Here is a 14190-nt window from a genome sequence, read left to right on the forward strand (position 1 = left end):
TGCTCAGTCGTGTCCATCTCTTAGCGACCCCATGAACCACAACACGAAAGGCCTCCCTGTCCATCACCAACTCCCGGAGTTCACTCAAACTCATGTCCATCGAGTCGGTGATGCCATCCAGCCATCTCATTCTCTGTCGTCCCCTTCTCCTCCTACCCCCAATCGCTCCCAGCATCAGAGTCTTTTCCAGTGAGTCAACTCATCGCATGAGGTGGCCAAAGTATTGGAGTTTCAGCTTTAGCATCAGTCCTTCCAATGAACACCCAGGATTGATCTCCTCCACAATGGACTGAAGTCGGAATAGAGAGTCGGTATTATATGCAACAGTGAATGCTTCAACTATTGCTACCCAGGGTCAGGAATAAACATCTCTCACAATTCTATTCAACATTATACTAGAGGCACCACAAAAAGACACAAAAATTAAGTGTTTTGGAAGTATGTGACAGAGGAGTATATAAAACAAGCAAAACAGTATCATTACATTGATAAACACTATTTTAGAAAAGTAAAACATACTTTCCCCATAAAATGCAGAAATCTCATTTCTAGGTGTTTATCCAAAAGTGATGAAAACATATGCCCACACAGAGGCTTGTACACGATTATTCGTAGCATCATTTGTAATACTCCCAAACTGGAAACAACCCAAATCTCCAACAACATGTTTAACAGGAAAGCTCACTATTGAAGTGGAGCAGGGCCCTACGGTCTTTGTCCCTCATGCCTTCTGTCTGTGGAAAAACTTAAGCCAAAGAATAAGTTTAATCAGAGAAGTGAGAAAATGCAGAAACGAAAGCAAAGGACATCAAATAATAACAGTTTAGTCATTCAGTTCAGTTCAGTCGCTCAGTCGTGTCCAACTCTTTGCGACCCCATGAATCACAGCACGCCAGGCCTCCCTGTCCATCACCAACTCCCGGAGTTCACTCAAACTCATGTCCATCGAGTCGGTGATGCCATCCAGCCATCTCATTCTCGGTTGTCCCCTTCTCCTCCTGCCCCCAACCTTTCCAGCATCAGAGTCTTTTCCAGTGAGTCAACTCGTCGCATGAGGTGGCCAAAGTATTGCAGTTTCAGCTTTAGCGTCAGTCCTTCCAACGAACATCCAGGATTGATCTCCTTTAGAATGGACTGGTTGGATCTCCTTGCATAGTCAAAAACCTTTGGCTTCCCTAGTGGCTCAGTGGTAAAGAATCTCCCTGCAACACAAGAGACTCAGGAGATGCACGTTCTATCCCTGAGTTGGGAAGATCCCCTGGAGGAGGAAATGGCAACCCGTTCCAGTACTCTTGCTGGGAAAATCCCATAAACAGAGGAGCCTGGTGGGCTACAGTCCATGTGGTCACAAAGAGTCAAACATGACTAAGCATGTGTGCATGCATGCACAAGAACCTTTAGTTCCTTCTCAAAAGCTATAGATAATATTCTGAGTCATATCTTGTGAGCCGTCATGTAGATACTGAAACCCCCACCAGGTGGAGAAGTTAACTACATGATTACCAGACTGTAGCCATGACATGCGGAGAAGGCAATGGCAACCCACTCCAGTACTCTTGCTTGAAGAATCCCATGGATGGAGGAGTCTGGTAGGCTACAGTCCATGGGGTCGCTAAGAGCTGGACATGACTGAGCGACTTCACTTTCACGCATTGGAGAAGGAAATGGCAACCCACTCCAGTATCTTGCCTGGAGAATCCCAGGGACAGAGAAGCCTGTTGGGCTGCCATCTATGGGGTCACACAGAGTCAGACATGACTGATGCAACTTAGCAGCAGCAGCAGCAGCCGTGACATGTGCACTTAGTAGCTTAGTCGTGTCTGACTGTGACCCCATCGACTGCAGCCCGCCAGCTTCTCTATCCATAGGATTTTCCAGGCAAGAATACTGGAGTGATGAGTAGCCATTTCCTTCTCCAGGGGATCTTCCTGACCCAAGGATCAAACCCAGGTCTCCTGCAATGCAGGTGGATTCTTTACCATCTGAGCCATCAGGGAAGCCCAGCCATGACATACACTGCCAACATATTGACTGATCCCACTTTAAATTTATGATCATTGACCTCAAGAGGTCCAGGATCCTACCAGGTAGTCAGGGTGTATTTCCTCTGTTCCTTTACTACTTTCTCTCTCCCTTCAAACCCACAACACTCTCTCCCACCACACCTGCAACTCATGATCTTTCTTACTACTTTATTAAGAAATCAAACTCAATGATAAGCCCCACGACCACAGTTGGCCACATTCTCTGTGCCCACTTGCTCTGCCTTCTCTCCTGACCCTACAGACCAGGGTCAGTCATCTCAATGCACAGGGCAAATGGAACTCACCACCTATTTCTATAGATCAAGTTTTATTGGGATACATCCTTATTTCTTCAGCTATGTATTGTCTAAGGCTGCTTTAGCACTATGACAGAAGATTTGCGGGTCTCAACAGAAACCCAAAATGTTTCGTCTCCAGTCTGTTACAGAAGGAGTTTGCTGACCCCAGGGAAAAACTGACTTTAATCTAGCAAAGGCCAGTCTGTCCCTTCCCTACCACTCATCTTCCCTCACTACTGCTGCACTTCTTCCATTGCTAATTTTTCCTTTCCTACTGATTATTTTCCACCAAAAATAACCATGTGCTGATAGTCTGCCTTAAAAAACAAAACCAAGAAAGCTTCTTGACCCCCATTCCCACCCCTACTATTAACCCATCCTCTTTTACCTTTGGCACCTAAACAGTGTCCAGCGAGTTGTTCACATTGCCCATCTCCAGGTCCCCCTCCTCTGCTCTCCTGAAGTCACTACCACCAGGCTTTCTCCTTCTCCTTACTCCATGGACACTCTGTCCTGCATGCCAGTGACTCTCCAGACTGCTAAAGCCAAGGGCAATCTTTAGCCCTGGCCTTGACCTACAGGCACTGACTGGTCTCTCTCCTTCCCTGAAAACACATAATTACCCGCTTGGCAGGATTCTAGGAAACCACATCACATGGGTTGCTCCTCATCTTCTCAGTCTCAAGGATTTAGCCCTGAGACTCCGCTACCTCCATTCCATTCACCCCTCTAAATACCATCTAAATCCTGAGAAATCTTAAATTCAGATCTCCAATTTTGTTTTCTCCAAGACACCCTCGACTTGTACAGCCTACTGCCTACCTGCTATCTCAACCTAACAGATATCTCAAACTCAGCGCATCCGGAACCTCCCCATATTCTCAAAACTACTCTACCTGAAGTTTTACTCACCTCTGTTAATGGCAATTTCATCTCTTAAGCTTATTCTACTTTCTTAAATCCCACATGCAACACATCTACAAATCTCTCTCTACCACATCCATCATCTAATATTCATAAGTACCTCCACTGACACTCCCTGGCTCACACCAGTGATTTTTGCAGGCTTCCTACCTGCTTTCCTTGCTTCTATTTTTGCCGCCTTTGCTGCCTTTCAACATATTCTAAACAAAGCAGTAAAGAGAAACAGTTACAGTTTCAATCAGATCATACTCAAAAGTCCTCAGGGCCTTCACATTTCACTCTGAATAAAAGCCAAAGTCACCAGAATTCCTTAAGAAGTGTTCCACAGCCCATCTCTCACCACTGTTAATTTTCTGACCTCATACTGATTCTTCCTTCTCTCACTGGACTCCTTAGTGTCCTAGGCAGGCTTCTGCCTCAAGGATGCTGTCCTGATCGCTGACCAGTCACACTCCCTTCCTAGAAATCCACTGTGGTCAATTCACTCCCCTCCTTCCTGCTCTTCTCAACATCACTTTCTCATTGAGGCAATTCTCCACAAGCAGGCTGCTGCCCTCAACTTTCCATCCTGTGTCTCCATCTTACATATTATATGTTGTACTTATTTGGTGTCTGTTTCTTCCCAAGAGAGCATAAATTCACTGAGGCTGAGTTATGCTTTTTAAAACTGTTTTTTAAACTATCTATTCACTCCTTTTTAACCACATCCCCATCATTTTGCATAGTACCTAGCCCATAGTTAGTACTCCACAGGTATCTGCTGAATAAACTAGAATGTGTCTAAGTGCTTTGTAAACTGTAAAGTAATATGTACATGAGGTACATTATGAACTCATGAATGGGCTTAACACTCTTTTTTCCAAACTTCCAAAAGTCCCTGTAGTACTTTTCCATCCCTGTTGATGTCCAAGAGTATGTTCACAGAGGCTGGATCTGATGGCTAGTTGTTACAACTGGTAGGCACAGAGCTGGAATTCAGACCTGGTTTGATTCTAGAGATTGATATTTAACCATCAACTTCTTTCCAAATAGTGGGTCTGCTGGATGCTAAGTGAAAGCTCAAGAATTTTATAATCAGAAGTCCTATAAGATATGAAGGTTTACAGAGAATTTCCTCCAAAAACAAGTCAGAGATTGGAATGTCTCCAGAGCATCCTTGGAAGGCTGATATTTCAATTTATATCACTGCATGAGAGTGATAACTCTTATAAATAGCATATTTAGCAATTTAAGGGAAAAGCATGATATTTTTGACAAACCTAAGACTTTAAATCAAGTTTTGAGGTGTTTCAGTCCCAGTACAATATCTACAAATTTAATTCTACTTTCCTACAGAATTACTCTATCAACTGTATTGTCTTCATTAGAGACACACAATTCTTAGGATGAAATTTCTCACTTTTTTTTTGCTTATTAAGATATAGATCTGGTCTCTGTGGTTTTTATTAGAGAAAAATCACCAAATTTCTTATCTGTATAAAATTGTCATTTTCATTGGCTCTTTCCTGATTTCCTATTCTTTAATATCTGTATTTCATTTAATTCCTCCAGTAAGTCAGGAAGGAGGCTTACACAAGACCTTTTTGATGATAGAAAAAAAAAATTAAATGCTGAAACTAATCAGGTTGCTGAGAGGTCAGATATTTCACAGACTTACCTATAAAAGTTCCATGTGATGCTCAGAAAACACACACATGTTCACACAAATGACAAGTTTTAAAACTCTCCAAGCAATCAAAATGTGTTGTTATGATGTACTTATTTTATTCACTTTACCCCAAAGAAAGGCTCTCAATTATTTTCCCAACCAAAGACTATTTAAGCCTTAATACAGATATAATTTCCCTCTGGCTAATGATGTTTCTATGTCACAGAACATTAAAAATAACAAACAGGCTTGATATATATCTATAGGATCACCAGATCCTATTCTCTCTAGCTCTCCTGATGGTACACACATGATAATTAGTGTTCAGGAAAATGATGCCAAGTCATTTTTAAAATGATAAATGTTATTACACATCCCCTGATGAAATGTATGAGATAGTATATAATATGATTTAGAAAGATTTCTACCCAAATAGTCATTCATTTTTAAGCTTGGCACCACTGGAAATTTTAGGCTTCCTTTATCCATGAAAATCACTTATTAATAATTATTTCATGAGCATCAATTTAGGATGGATTAACTCCTTAAAATACCCCAAGGACACAAAAAGAGAAAACTTGGTTTAATTATAGAATGCATAAACACAGAGAAAATCTAGTTCGATGTCAAGGATTGGAGGAAGTCTGGGGAAAAGGTTACAAACAATTCCAAGACTCACTGTTTCCAAATGACTTAGTATGAATTCAAAATTATATAGTCATTTCTATAAAGATGCAAGCATGCTCCTGACCACCCGAGAGAGACACTTTACCCAGGGGCACTCTGGCAGCACTGGCATCGGGGTTGATCCAGAAGGAAAGCCAGGACAGAACCACAATGAGCAGGGTCGGGGCATAGACGCCCATCATGTAGAAGCCCACTTGCCTCCTCAGGGTGAAGATGACTTCCACACACGTGTAGTACCCTGCCAGACACAGATGCAAACAGGAGTGAGGTTCCTGACTCATCTGACTGCAAAATCACAGCGTGCACATAAATTAGGAGTCATTTCTGCTTCAGGCAATTTCACAAAGTGAACTCCATCAAAAATGGAGTATTTTTTTCTACAAATACACATCATTTATGTGATCTAAGAGGACGGAAAGATGGGACCTGTTTCACACAACCTTTTGCAACTCCATTATGAGATTGAGAAGCAGACATCCATGCTGCTCTGTGATACTCAGTCTCAGCTTTTAAGTCTTTGTTCAGAGATTTCGCAATGACTTAAACTTTTTATTATCCTTGGGTACTCTGAGAGCCACTGGGAACAGCAAATTGAAGCAGCGCAAGTCTACAAAGAAACACTCCTGGATTGTGCATTGTCAACATAATTTTCAGCCCTGTGAAGGAACCACTTCTTATCTGGGAGGACTGGCCAACTACAGTAGCTCATATGCATATTTATACCTTAACCCTGAAGACAGTGTTAGAGGTAAACATTAGCAAGGATAAGAAATGAATGTCCACAGTCCACGAAGATAAAAGGTTACAGACAGCAGACATCTGACATCTCTCCCAAGCCTCCCCTGGCTCCACTCCAGGACCTTGAATGTTCCCTAATTGAGGGAAAGGATTTCACTTTCACAGATACAGACTAAAGCAGACACCGCTTTGCAACATCATTCTAGAGCTGCCATGATATCAACTAGTCTCCCAAATTAATCACAAATTATGGGCAGCCTCATAATAGCCTTTGCTGACTGGAGAAAGAAAATAAGTGCACAAATTTTTTTCGCAGCATTGGAATAGAAGAGACATTTCCAAATGTCTGAGATGATCTCTTTTAATGTTTACTTTAGATAAAAATGTCATTTCCCATTCAACAAAAGGAAGGTTATGTATGAATTTCAAAAAGTTAAAATATTTTTAGCTGTGCTCAGCTTAAACTGTACAAAATGATTTTCAAATGTCAAAACAAATGAATGAACAGTGAATAAATAAAATAATTATGGGGCAAAAGGCAATATTACTTTTTATTATGCTTTAGTTTAAAAAGTTGTATTTATCTCTTTTTGCTAGTTGGGAAGAAGACATATACTTCAGATGCTAGAATAGTTGTCATGTCATTTTTATTCATTAGGAGTATCTAGAGTAGTAATTGCACACAATCCACATCTTAAAAACTGTTGAATAAAAGAATGGCTATTCTTATCCTTTAATCAAATAACTTAGATTAGAAATCTATCCTTTTCCTAATGTGAATTATAACGATCGATACCTTGGAGAGATTAGAAAGATATTAGGGCTAATACATAACAAATATAAAGAGCTGATTTGAACTGAAGTAAATTCTAATTATGCCAAATGTTTCCATATTATATCAAAGAAAGCAATGCACAGTGTTTTTCTTTTTTAAATTTTAATTTCACTGAAAGTGAAAGTGTTAGCTGCTCAGTTGTGTTCAACTCTTTGGGACCCCATGGACTGTAGCCTGCCAAGCTGCTCTGTCCATGCAATTATCCAGGCGAAAGTACTGGAGTGGGTTGCCATTCCCTTTAATTTCATTAAAACTAAGCAATTTGTGAAAATCGTGCACAGGTTCTAAAAAGTCATGAAAGGCAAACCGATGGAAACTTCCTCTCCCTTTTCAATGCCCATCTCTTATTTCAACTTCCTGCCTGGACAAATAAGAACATAAGCTTCCAACTAACAATCATGTGCAAAACTTCCAAAATGTCACCTTTTACAAGTCTATTTGCTGTGATCAAGAAGGCCCACAGAGTTTTTCCACGAGTGGTTCTGAAGTACCTTGCTTTGTAAGAGCATCACTTGCTCAAGGTAATTTCACATCCACCTAGTGCCTATGAAGTAGGGAAGGACGCATATGTGTTTATTATGTATCTTTAGGAGCCTAGGTTGTCACAAATATCATAATAATTTTCTATAAAGTTGCTTACTTTCAAATGCATTTTGTATCCTATCCCCCCACATTTAGATGATAGCCTAGAAACTTGAGTCCTTCATCTGAAGGCACCCCCTCGGGAACTTCCCAGGACTTGGATGCATTTGGCAGAGAAATATACACTTGGTTATAACAGTGATTTGCTCCATAAGCTTTTATCAGAAACATTTCTTGATCTTTTTGTGGTACTGTTACATTTATGAGAGGCAGGTGGGCAGCTAATTGACATAAATGTTCATTGGCGAATTCAATTTACTATTTCCTATGAGGTTTTGACTACTATTCACTTGGGCTTCCAGTGTAAGTACAGAAATTGGAGTTGGAATTATACTTGCATACCTGTATTTTTCTCCACCTGTGTAATTTCTACAATTACAAAAACAATAATTTTTATAAAGTTAAAGCCAAATCACGATTTTTTTATAATTTTATAGAAATTAAAGAAAATATTGGTCATTCTTTTGTACATGCTGCCCTCTGTCTTATCCACTATTCTAACACTGTTAGGCATTCCATATATTTTGAATGTCCTATTTTTCTACACACATTTATAAGTATTATCCAAACACTAAAATGTTTCTTACATACATACAATGATTCATATAAATGTTGATAAAGCATGCTTACTGAAATACAGTTTCAATTATTACTCTCTTAGCCATGAGTTTTTGTTATTTTCTGTAATGAGATATAATTGATTCATTTATGATAAACAAAAAAAATACCATACACAAAAATCTAGGAAAGATTTACTAATCATAAATCTTAAGTATTTCCCCAAATACTCTCCATCACAGCACACCCTAGTTCCTTCTCAGAACTAAAAGGAATTATATTTCATTTATTTGCTTGCCATTAGATCTATAAAAGAGCAGGGATCTATCCTTTATTTACTGCTGAATCCCCAGATGAAAACTTTTAAATGCAGAGCTTAAAGGTGAAAAAATGAATAACACCAGAGTTTTCAATGTTTTTACATAATTTTATACTAAATAAAATTAGATATAAAATCACTAATTTTATTTTCATCTCTAGATGAAGTTTAAAACTTCAATAAAAGATATTTCCAGCTTCTCTAAACAATTTATAGATTATTCATTTTGAAGTGTGAAGCATATAATCTGGATGTGGGTAACTATTTTCCAAGTATAATAATACTCACTGAACTCATAACATTCCTGTGAGGATTAAATTATAGAATTCCTACAAAGCACTTAAAACAATGCCTTACAGCAAGAACTCAAAAAGCCATCTACTAAATGTGGTTCTATACAACAATCCTCCCAAAAATACTCTTGGCTTTCAAGTTCATTTTTTAATTTCATTTGTAAAAATCCCTAAAAACTACAGTCAGGCTCTTTAATTTGAGTGAGGAGCAGAGAGAGAAGGAACACTGTGCCCAGGTCACAGCTGACATTGATTTGTTCTTGACATTCAGTAAGTCATTCACTGTGTGTTTTAGTTATTTTATGTGTTCAATACAGGAGCTGACTCAGAATGAGCAAAAAATCATGTCCATATCCGACAATCATTGAAATCTATGATTTATTCATTGAGGACATTGATGATCAAATTTATGAGTGCTCCTTTTTTCCATTAAAAAAAAATTGGCATGATACAGGATGCTCGGGGCTGGTGCACTGGGATGACCCAGAGGGATGATATGGGAAGGGACGTGAGAGGGGGGTTCAGGATGGGGAACACATGTACACCCGGGGTGGATTCATGTCAAAGTATGGCAAAACCAATACAATATTGTAAAGTAATTAGCCTCCAATTAAAATAAATAAATTTTTAAAAATTTGGCAATTCTTTCAGTAGTGTATTTGCTTATTTTGCTTCTTGTCCTAAAATACTATAAACTCTACAAGAGAAGGGGCTCTTTATATATAAATGTTATATAATCTGCTAATTTATTTGAAGGTCAGCGATAACAGATGCTTACACTAACTTTATTTCCGAGCTGGCCTGCATGTTTATTACAATGATGCAAATATGCAACTGTTCATGCTTCTATTCTAGTGTCAGATAGGAATGTTTTCAATCATATCTTGTCCTTCCTTTTGATGTCACAATGGCAGAATTTTAGTGCAAACATTTGATCTCTGTAAATTTTCCACAATCACACCATATATTTTTATTTTTGCAAAGTCAACATAAATGTTGCAAAAACTTAACCTTTAATTTCATCTATTCATAAATATCTTTGGTTTACTTCCTGATATAGACTTAGACCTGTATGGTAATTTACAAGTTAGGCTGATTATTAATTAATATGAATGTAATAATCAAAATCAATCATCTTTTTATTTACACTGCTAAGGGCAATAGCACTATATTTAATATCTAAAGTCCTCAGTAACCTATAACTACTATAGGAGACACAAAGATTTGAATACTAATCATATAATGAAAGTACTGCATTTTCACTTCTGTAAACCTCAATGCAATTTAATGAATGAGATTAATTTGTTGAGCTTTCATTATTGGCTGTTCCATAACTGAGGCCAAGAATATTATGTAGTGAATATTTATCAATGCTCAATTACCTCTTGTGCTTATTATTTCCTGCTGAGCATAAAGATGAATGTTTTTGAAAATCAAGAATATGCAGTCAACCAACATCAAAAAACTGCCCTAATGACAACAGATGACTATAAATGGGTTACATGGTTCACATCCATAATATCTGGCCCTTCCCAAAGCAGAATTTCTTGGCAACATCTAAGAATATCACTGCTTGGAGAATAAAATATAAAATAAAATAAAAAAATAAAAATTGAAAATTCTTTTATTTGTAGTTACATAAAGAAAAGCAAAACTATCTACTGAGTAAAAAACAAATGTTTAACTTTAGTGAATGTAATTTTATGAAAGATTTAAATATATCAGTATGAACCATTATAAATTTTGAACTTATTTTTTAACTAGTTTTCTCCATCCTGTCCTTAGCATATTACAGTATTGAAATAAATCTTTGGAATAGGACTTAGTTTCGTTTAATTTAAAGGATTACTTACCAGTGCCTTTATAGTATTTTGTGCAGTTACCATATTCAATATCTTCCTTTTTAATATCAAATTGAGGCAAGGCAATTTTTTCTAACTGGACAGGATCCCCCGACTGCCAGATAAATCTTAAGTCATCAGTTGTGTAACCAACTATAAACAAAAATAAACAAAATACTGGCTTGGGATATAACATTAACATTGCTTCAATACTGAAACATCCAAATATTAAACATAGAAATGGTAAAACAATAGGCCATTCTTACATGAAACTTACGTTAGAAGTGTAAAGACGTAAAAATCTATGGCCACTAATGCAAGTATTCATACAAAAGTTACAGATAATTGGCTTAAAGAAAGGACAAGCTAAAGTAATCAGCATATGGCAAATGGTTAAAATCCTATTTTCACCATTTAAAATCCCAGGGTGTCAAAAATAGTAGTACATTTGTCTTTGTCAGAATTCTGAACTGTCATTAATTAAACAGTAAGAAATAAGTGATAATAGCTTCCTGAATGTAAACATTTACAAATCATGCCCATATGCTACCTGGACATTTTTAGAGAAACTTAAGCACCAAAACAAATTTTCTGGAAGAATTAACTACCAACTTCCCTAAAGGAGTTGCACGGCCTCAGGAAAACAATAGAACAGCTCCTCAAAGGGACATCACTCCATCATGAGCGCCTCCAGGAACCCACACTGTGCTACAATTCAAGGGCCCATGGGTTTATGGTATGTAATAGCCTACCATTCAACTCTTACATGCCTATATTTTTAAAAGCCATACTTTAGTGTATACAGTAACAGAAGTGAATATATATACACATTTGAAATTTATGCAAATATATATTGATACACAGACACACATATACAACACATACATAAAGTGCATACATACACTTACATCTGCAAAATCTCAAATTATAGTCAGAAAGCAATAAATATTGCTCAAATTTAGGATCCAGCTTCAGTAAATTAAAAATAAATAGCAACAACAAATAACCACGAAGCAACTTTAAAGCATATCATCAAGTACATACAATACATTTTATAAGGTTATTCTCTGTAGAAATAGGACACAGTATATGGGTATTCAGGCTGAAGACTCCTTACATTAGTGTTAGTTTTTCAAGTTTAATTACCTACTTTTATTTTCACGTGACAAGCTTCATAGCAATTTACCATATTTTAGAGCTAATCCTTTTGGTGAAGACATATATCTTTCAGAAACTGAAAAACACATGATCACAGAAGCAAAGAAAATCCAAAATCCAATTTTGTAAACAATCTTTTTATAGATCATAGAAAGTGAATGCTTGGTAAAATTTAATTTTTTTTTCAGGGTTTTCCAAATTTTCTGGTGTGAAACATGTAGTTTTAACATTAGAAAAGTTATCAGAACAGACATCGTTTTCTCCTTTACCTTGCCTATGTTACTAATTCAGATGAAGATGGCAATTGGAATAAGTTAGAATTGTACAACTACACCTAAATAACTCAACTGAAGTTAAAAAAAAACTAATAAAATGCTAAAACAAAATATCAAAAAGATTATCTTAGTACAAATTATATAGTAAAACATAATCCTAATAAAATATAAAATATAAAATTTATAATTTCCCTACATAAATTATTCTAATGCCTAAAGTGAATTGAAAGTCACTCAGTCATGTATGACTCTGGGACTCCATGGACTGTAGCCTGACAGGCTCCTCTGTCCATGGAATTCTCCAGGCAAAGAAAACAGGAGTGAGTAGCTGTTCCCTTCTCCAGGGTAGCTTCCAAACCCAGAGATCAAACCCAGTTCTCCCACAGTGTAGGTGGATTCTTTACCTTCTGAGCTACCATTTTAATGCCTGAAATGAAGTGAAGTGAAAGTCCGACTATTTGCGACCCCTTGGACTAATCGTGTCCGACTATTTGTGACCCCTTGGACTATACAGTCCATGGAATTCTCCAGACCAGAATACTGGAGTGGGTAGCCTTTCCCTTCTCCAATTCTAATGCTTATTTCCAATCAAAAGCATTAGTTTCAGCATTGTTATCTCTGATATTAGTAGCGCATATTGTCTCGAAATTTTAAGCGTTTTAGTCCTATAGTCACTTAGGGTCTTATTTACATACAGCTCTCAAGTTGCATCTTGCAACGCTGTGTATCCATGGGAAACAAGGTCAAGTCCAAAGGGCAGGAAAGAGTAATAGACAACCTGAAAGTAGAAGCAGAGGTCTTAGAACTCGTTTAACACATGCCTTGGTGACAAATTGATTTTTAAAGAAAAATATAAATCCACAAATACAAGCCATAAAAAGAGTACCTCATACTGACAAGGACATCTCCATCTCGAAAAATGAAGAGAAGGATGTTTTCCTGGGTGACATCATGAAAATTGGCACTTTTTTCATTTGCAAAAAATAAATCAGGTTTCCACAGACATTTGTACATTGTGGGGTCCACGGTCAGGGCATCTGAGCCCCGGAAATCACTAGGGAGCTTCAACCTGGGATCGTTCCATTTTTGCCTCAGGAAGATGTTGACTCTATAATCCTGGAAAAAATTATGCATGCATGTGTGTATTTACTGCTATTTTTAAGAACATATTCAGCACCAGAATAAAAAGGGTTCAAGGATTAGCAGCACAAACATGCTTGCTCATCTAACATCAACTAGGATCACAATAGCTCGTGTATCTTTTGTGTCTTTCTAATGACTCTACAGATATCCTCTTAGCACTTGCAAGTTCAAATGTCATGACAGTACTTTACCAATAATTGCTTTACCCTAACACAAACACTAATTACACCAGGGGGTTAGTTGGTATTGCTATAAAATCATATGGACTGCTAAATATTACCATTATTCTTCCCCCCAAAGTAGGATAAATTTTAGTTAAAAATAAATAAGAAGCCAAGGGAAAATATTTCACTTGTGTTTTACTCAACAGCAAATTATAAAAATAATTTATATGTATATAAAACTACAAGGGGGGTGGTGGAGGCATGAAGTGGGAGTTTGGGATTAGCAGACTCAAACTATTATATATAGGATGAATAAACAGTAAGGACCTACTGTACAGCACATGGAGAACTATATTCAATATCTAGTGATAAACCATAATGGAAAAGAATATGAAAAAGAATATGCATATGTATAACTGAATCACTTTGCTGTACAGCAGAAATTAACAGTACAAATCAACTATATTTCAATAAAAGTAAAATAAAACTATTTATAACACTGGATTCTATATATATTTGAGAAAGAAAAGAAAAATTATCCTCAATAACTCATATAAGTAAATGATTACAGAGATATTCAAATAAGATTTGGATTATGCAAAAGAGTAGAAAGTATGTACAAAATTTGTACATGTTATGTTA

The 14190-nt window shown here is 37.1% G+C and overlaps 1 protein-coding gene across 1 annotated transcript in view; it reads right to left on the reverse strand.

Moving 5' to 3' along the window:
- Positions 1–14190, reverse strand: part of GLRB (glycine receptor beta) — an 87951-nt gene that overhangs the window by 17500 nt on the left and 56261 nt on the right. Inside the window, exons 4-7 of the mRNA XM_088827836.1 lie at positions 13128–13357; positions 12937–13019; positions 10821–10961; positions 5668–5820 (exon numbers count right to left, since the gene is read on the reverse strand). Coding sequence (XP_088683962.1) covers positions 5668–5820; positions 10821–10961; positions 12937–13019; positions 13128–13357 — 607 coding nt within the window. The remainder of the gene's footprint in view (positions 1–5667; positions 5821–10820; positions 10962–12936; positions 13020–13127; positions 13358–14190) is intronic.

This window comes from Moschus berezovskii, chromosome 19 (genome assembly GCF_049115385.1).
Source record: "Moschus berezovskii isolate FMDL1 chromosome 19, NW_MosBer_1.0, whole genome shotgun sequence".
In the NCBI taxonomy this organism is placed as follows: Eukaryota; Metazoa; Chordata; class Mammalia; order Artiodactyla; family Moschidae; genus Moschus; species Moschus berezovskii.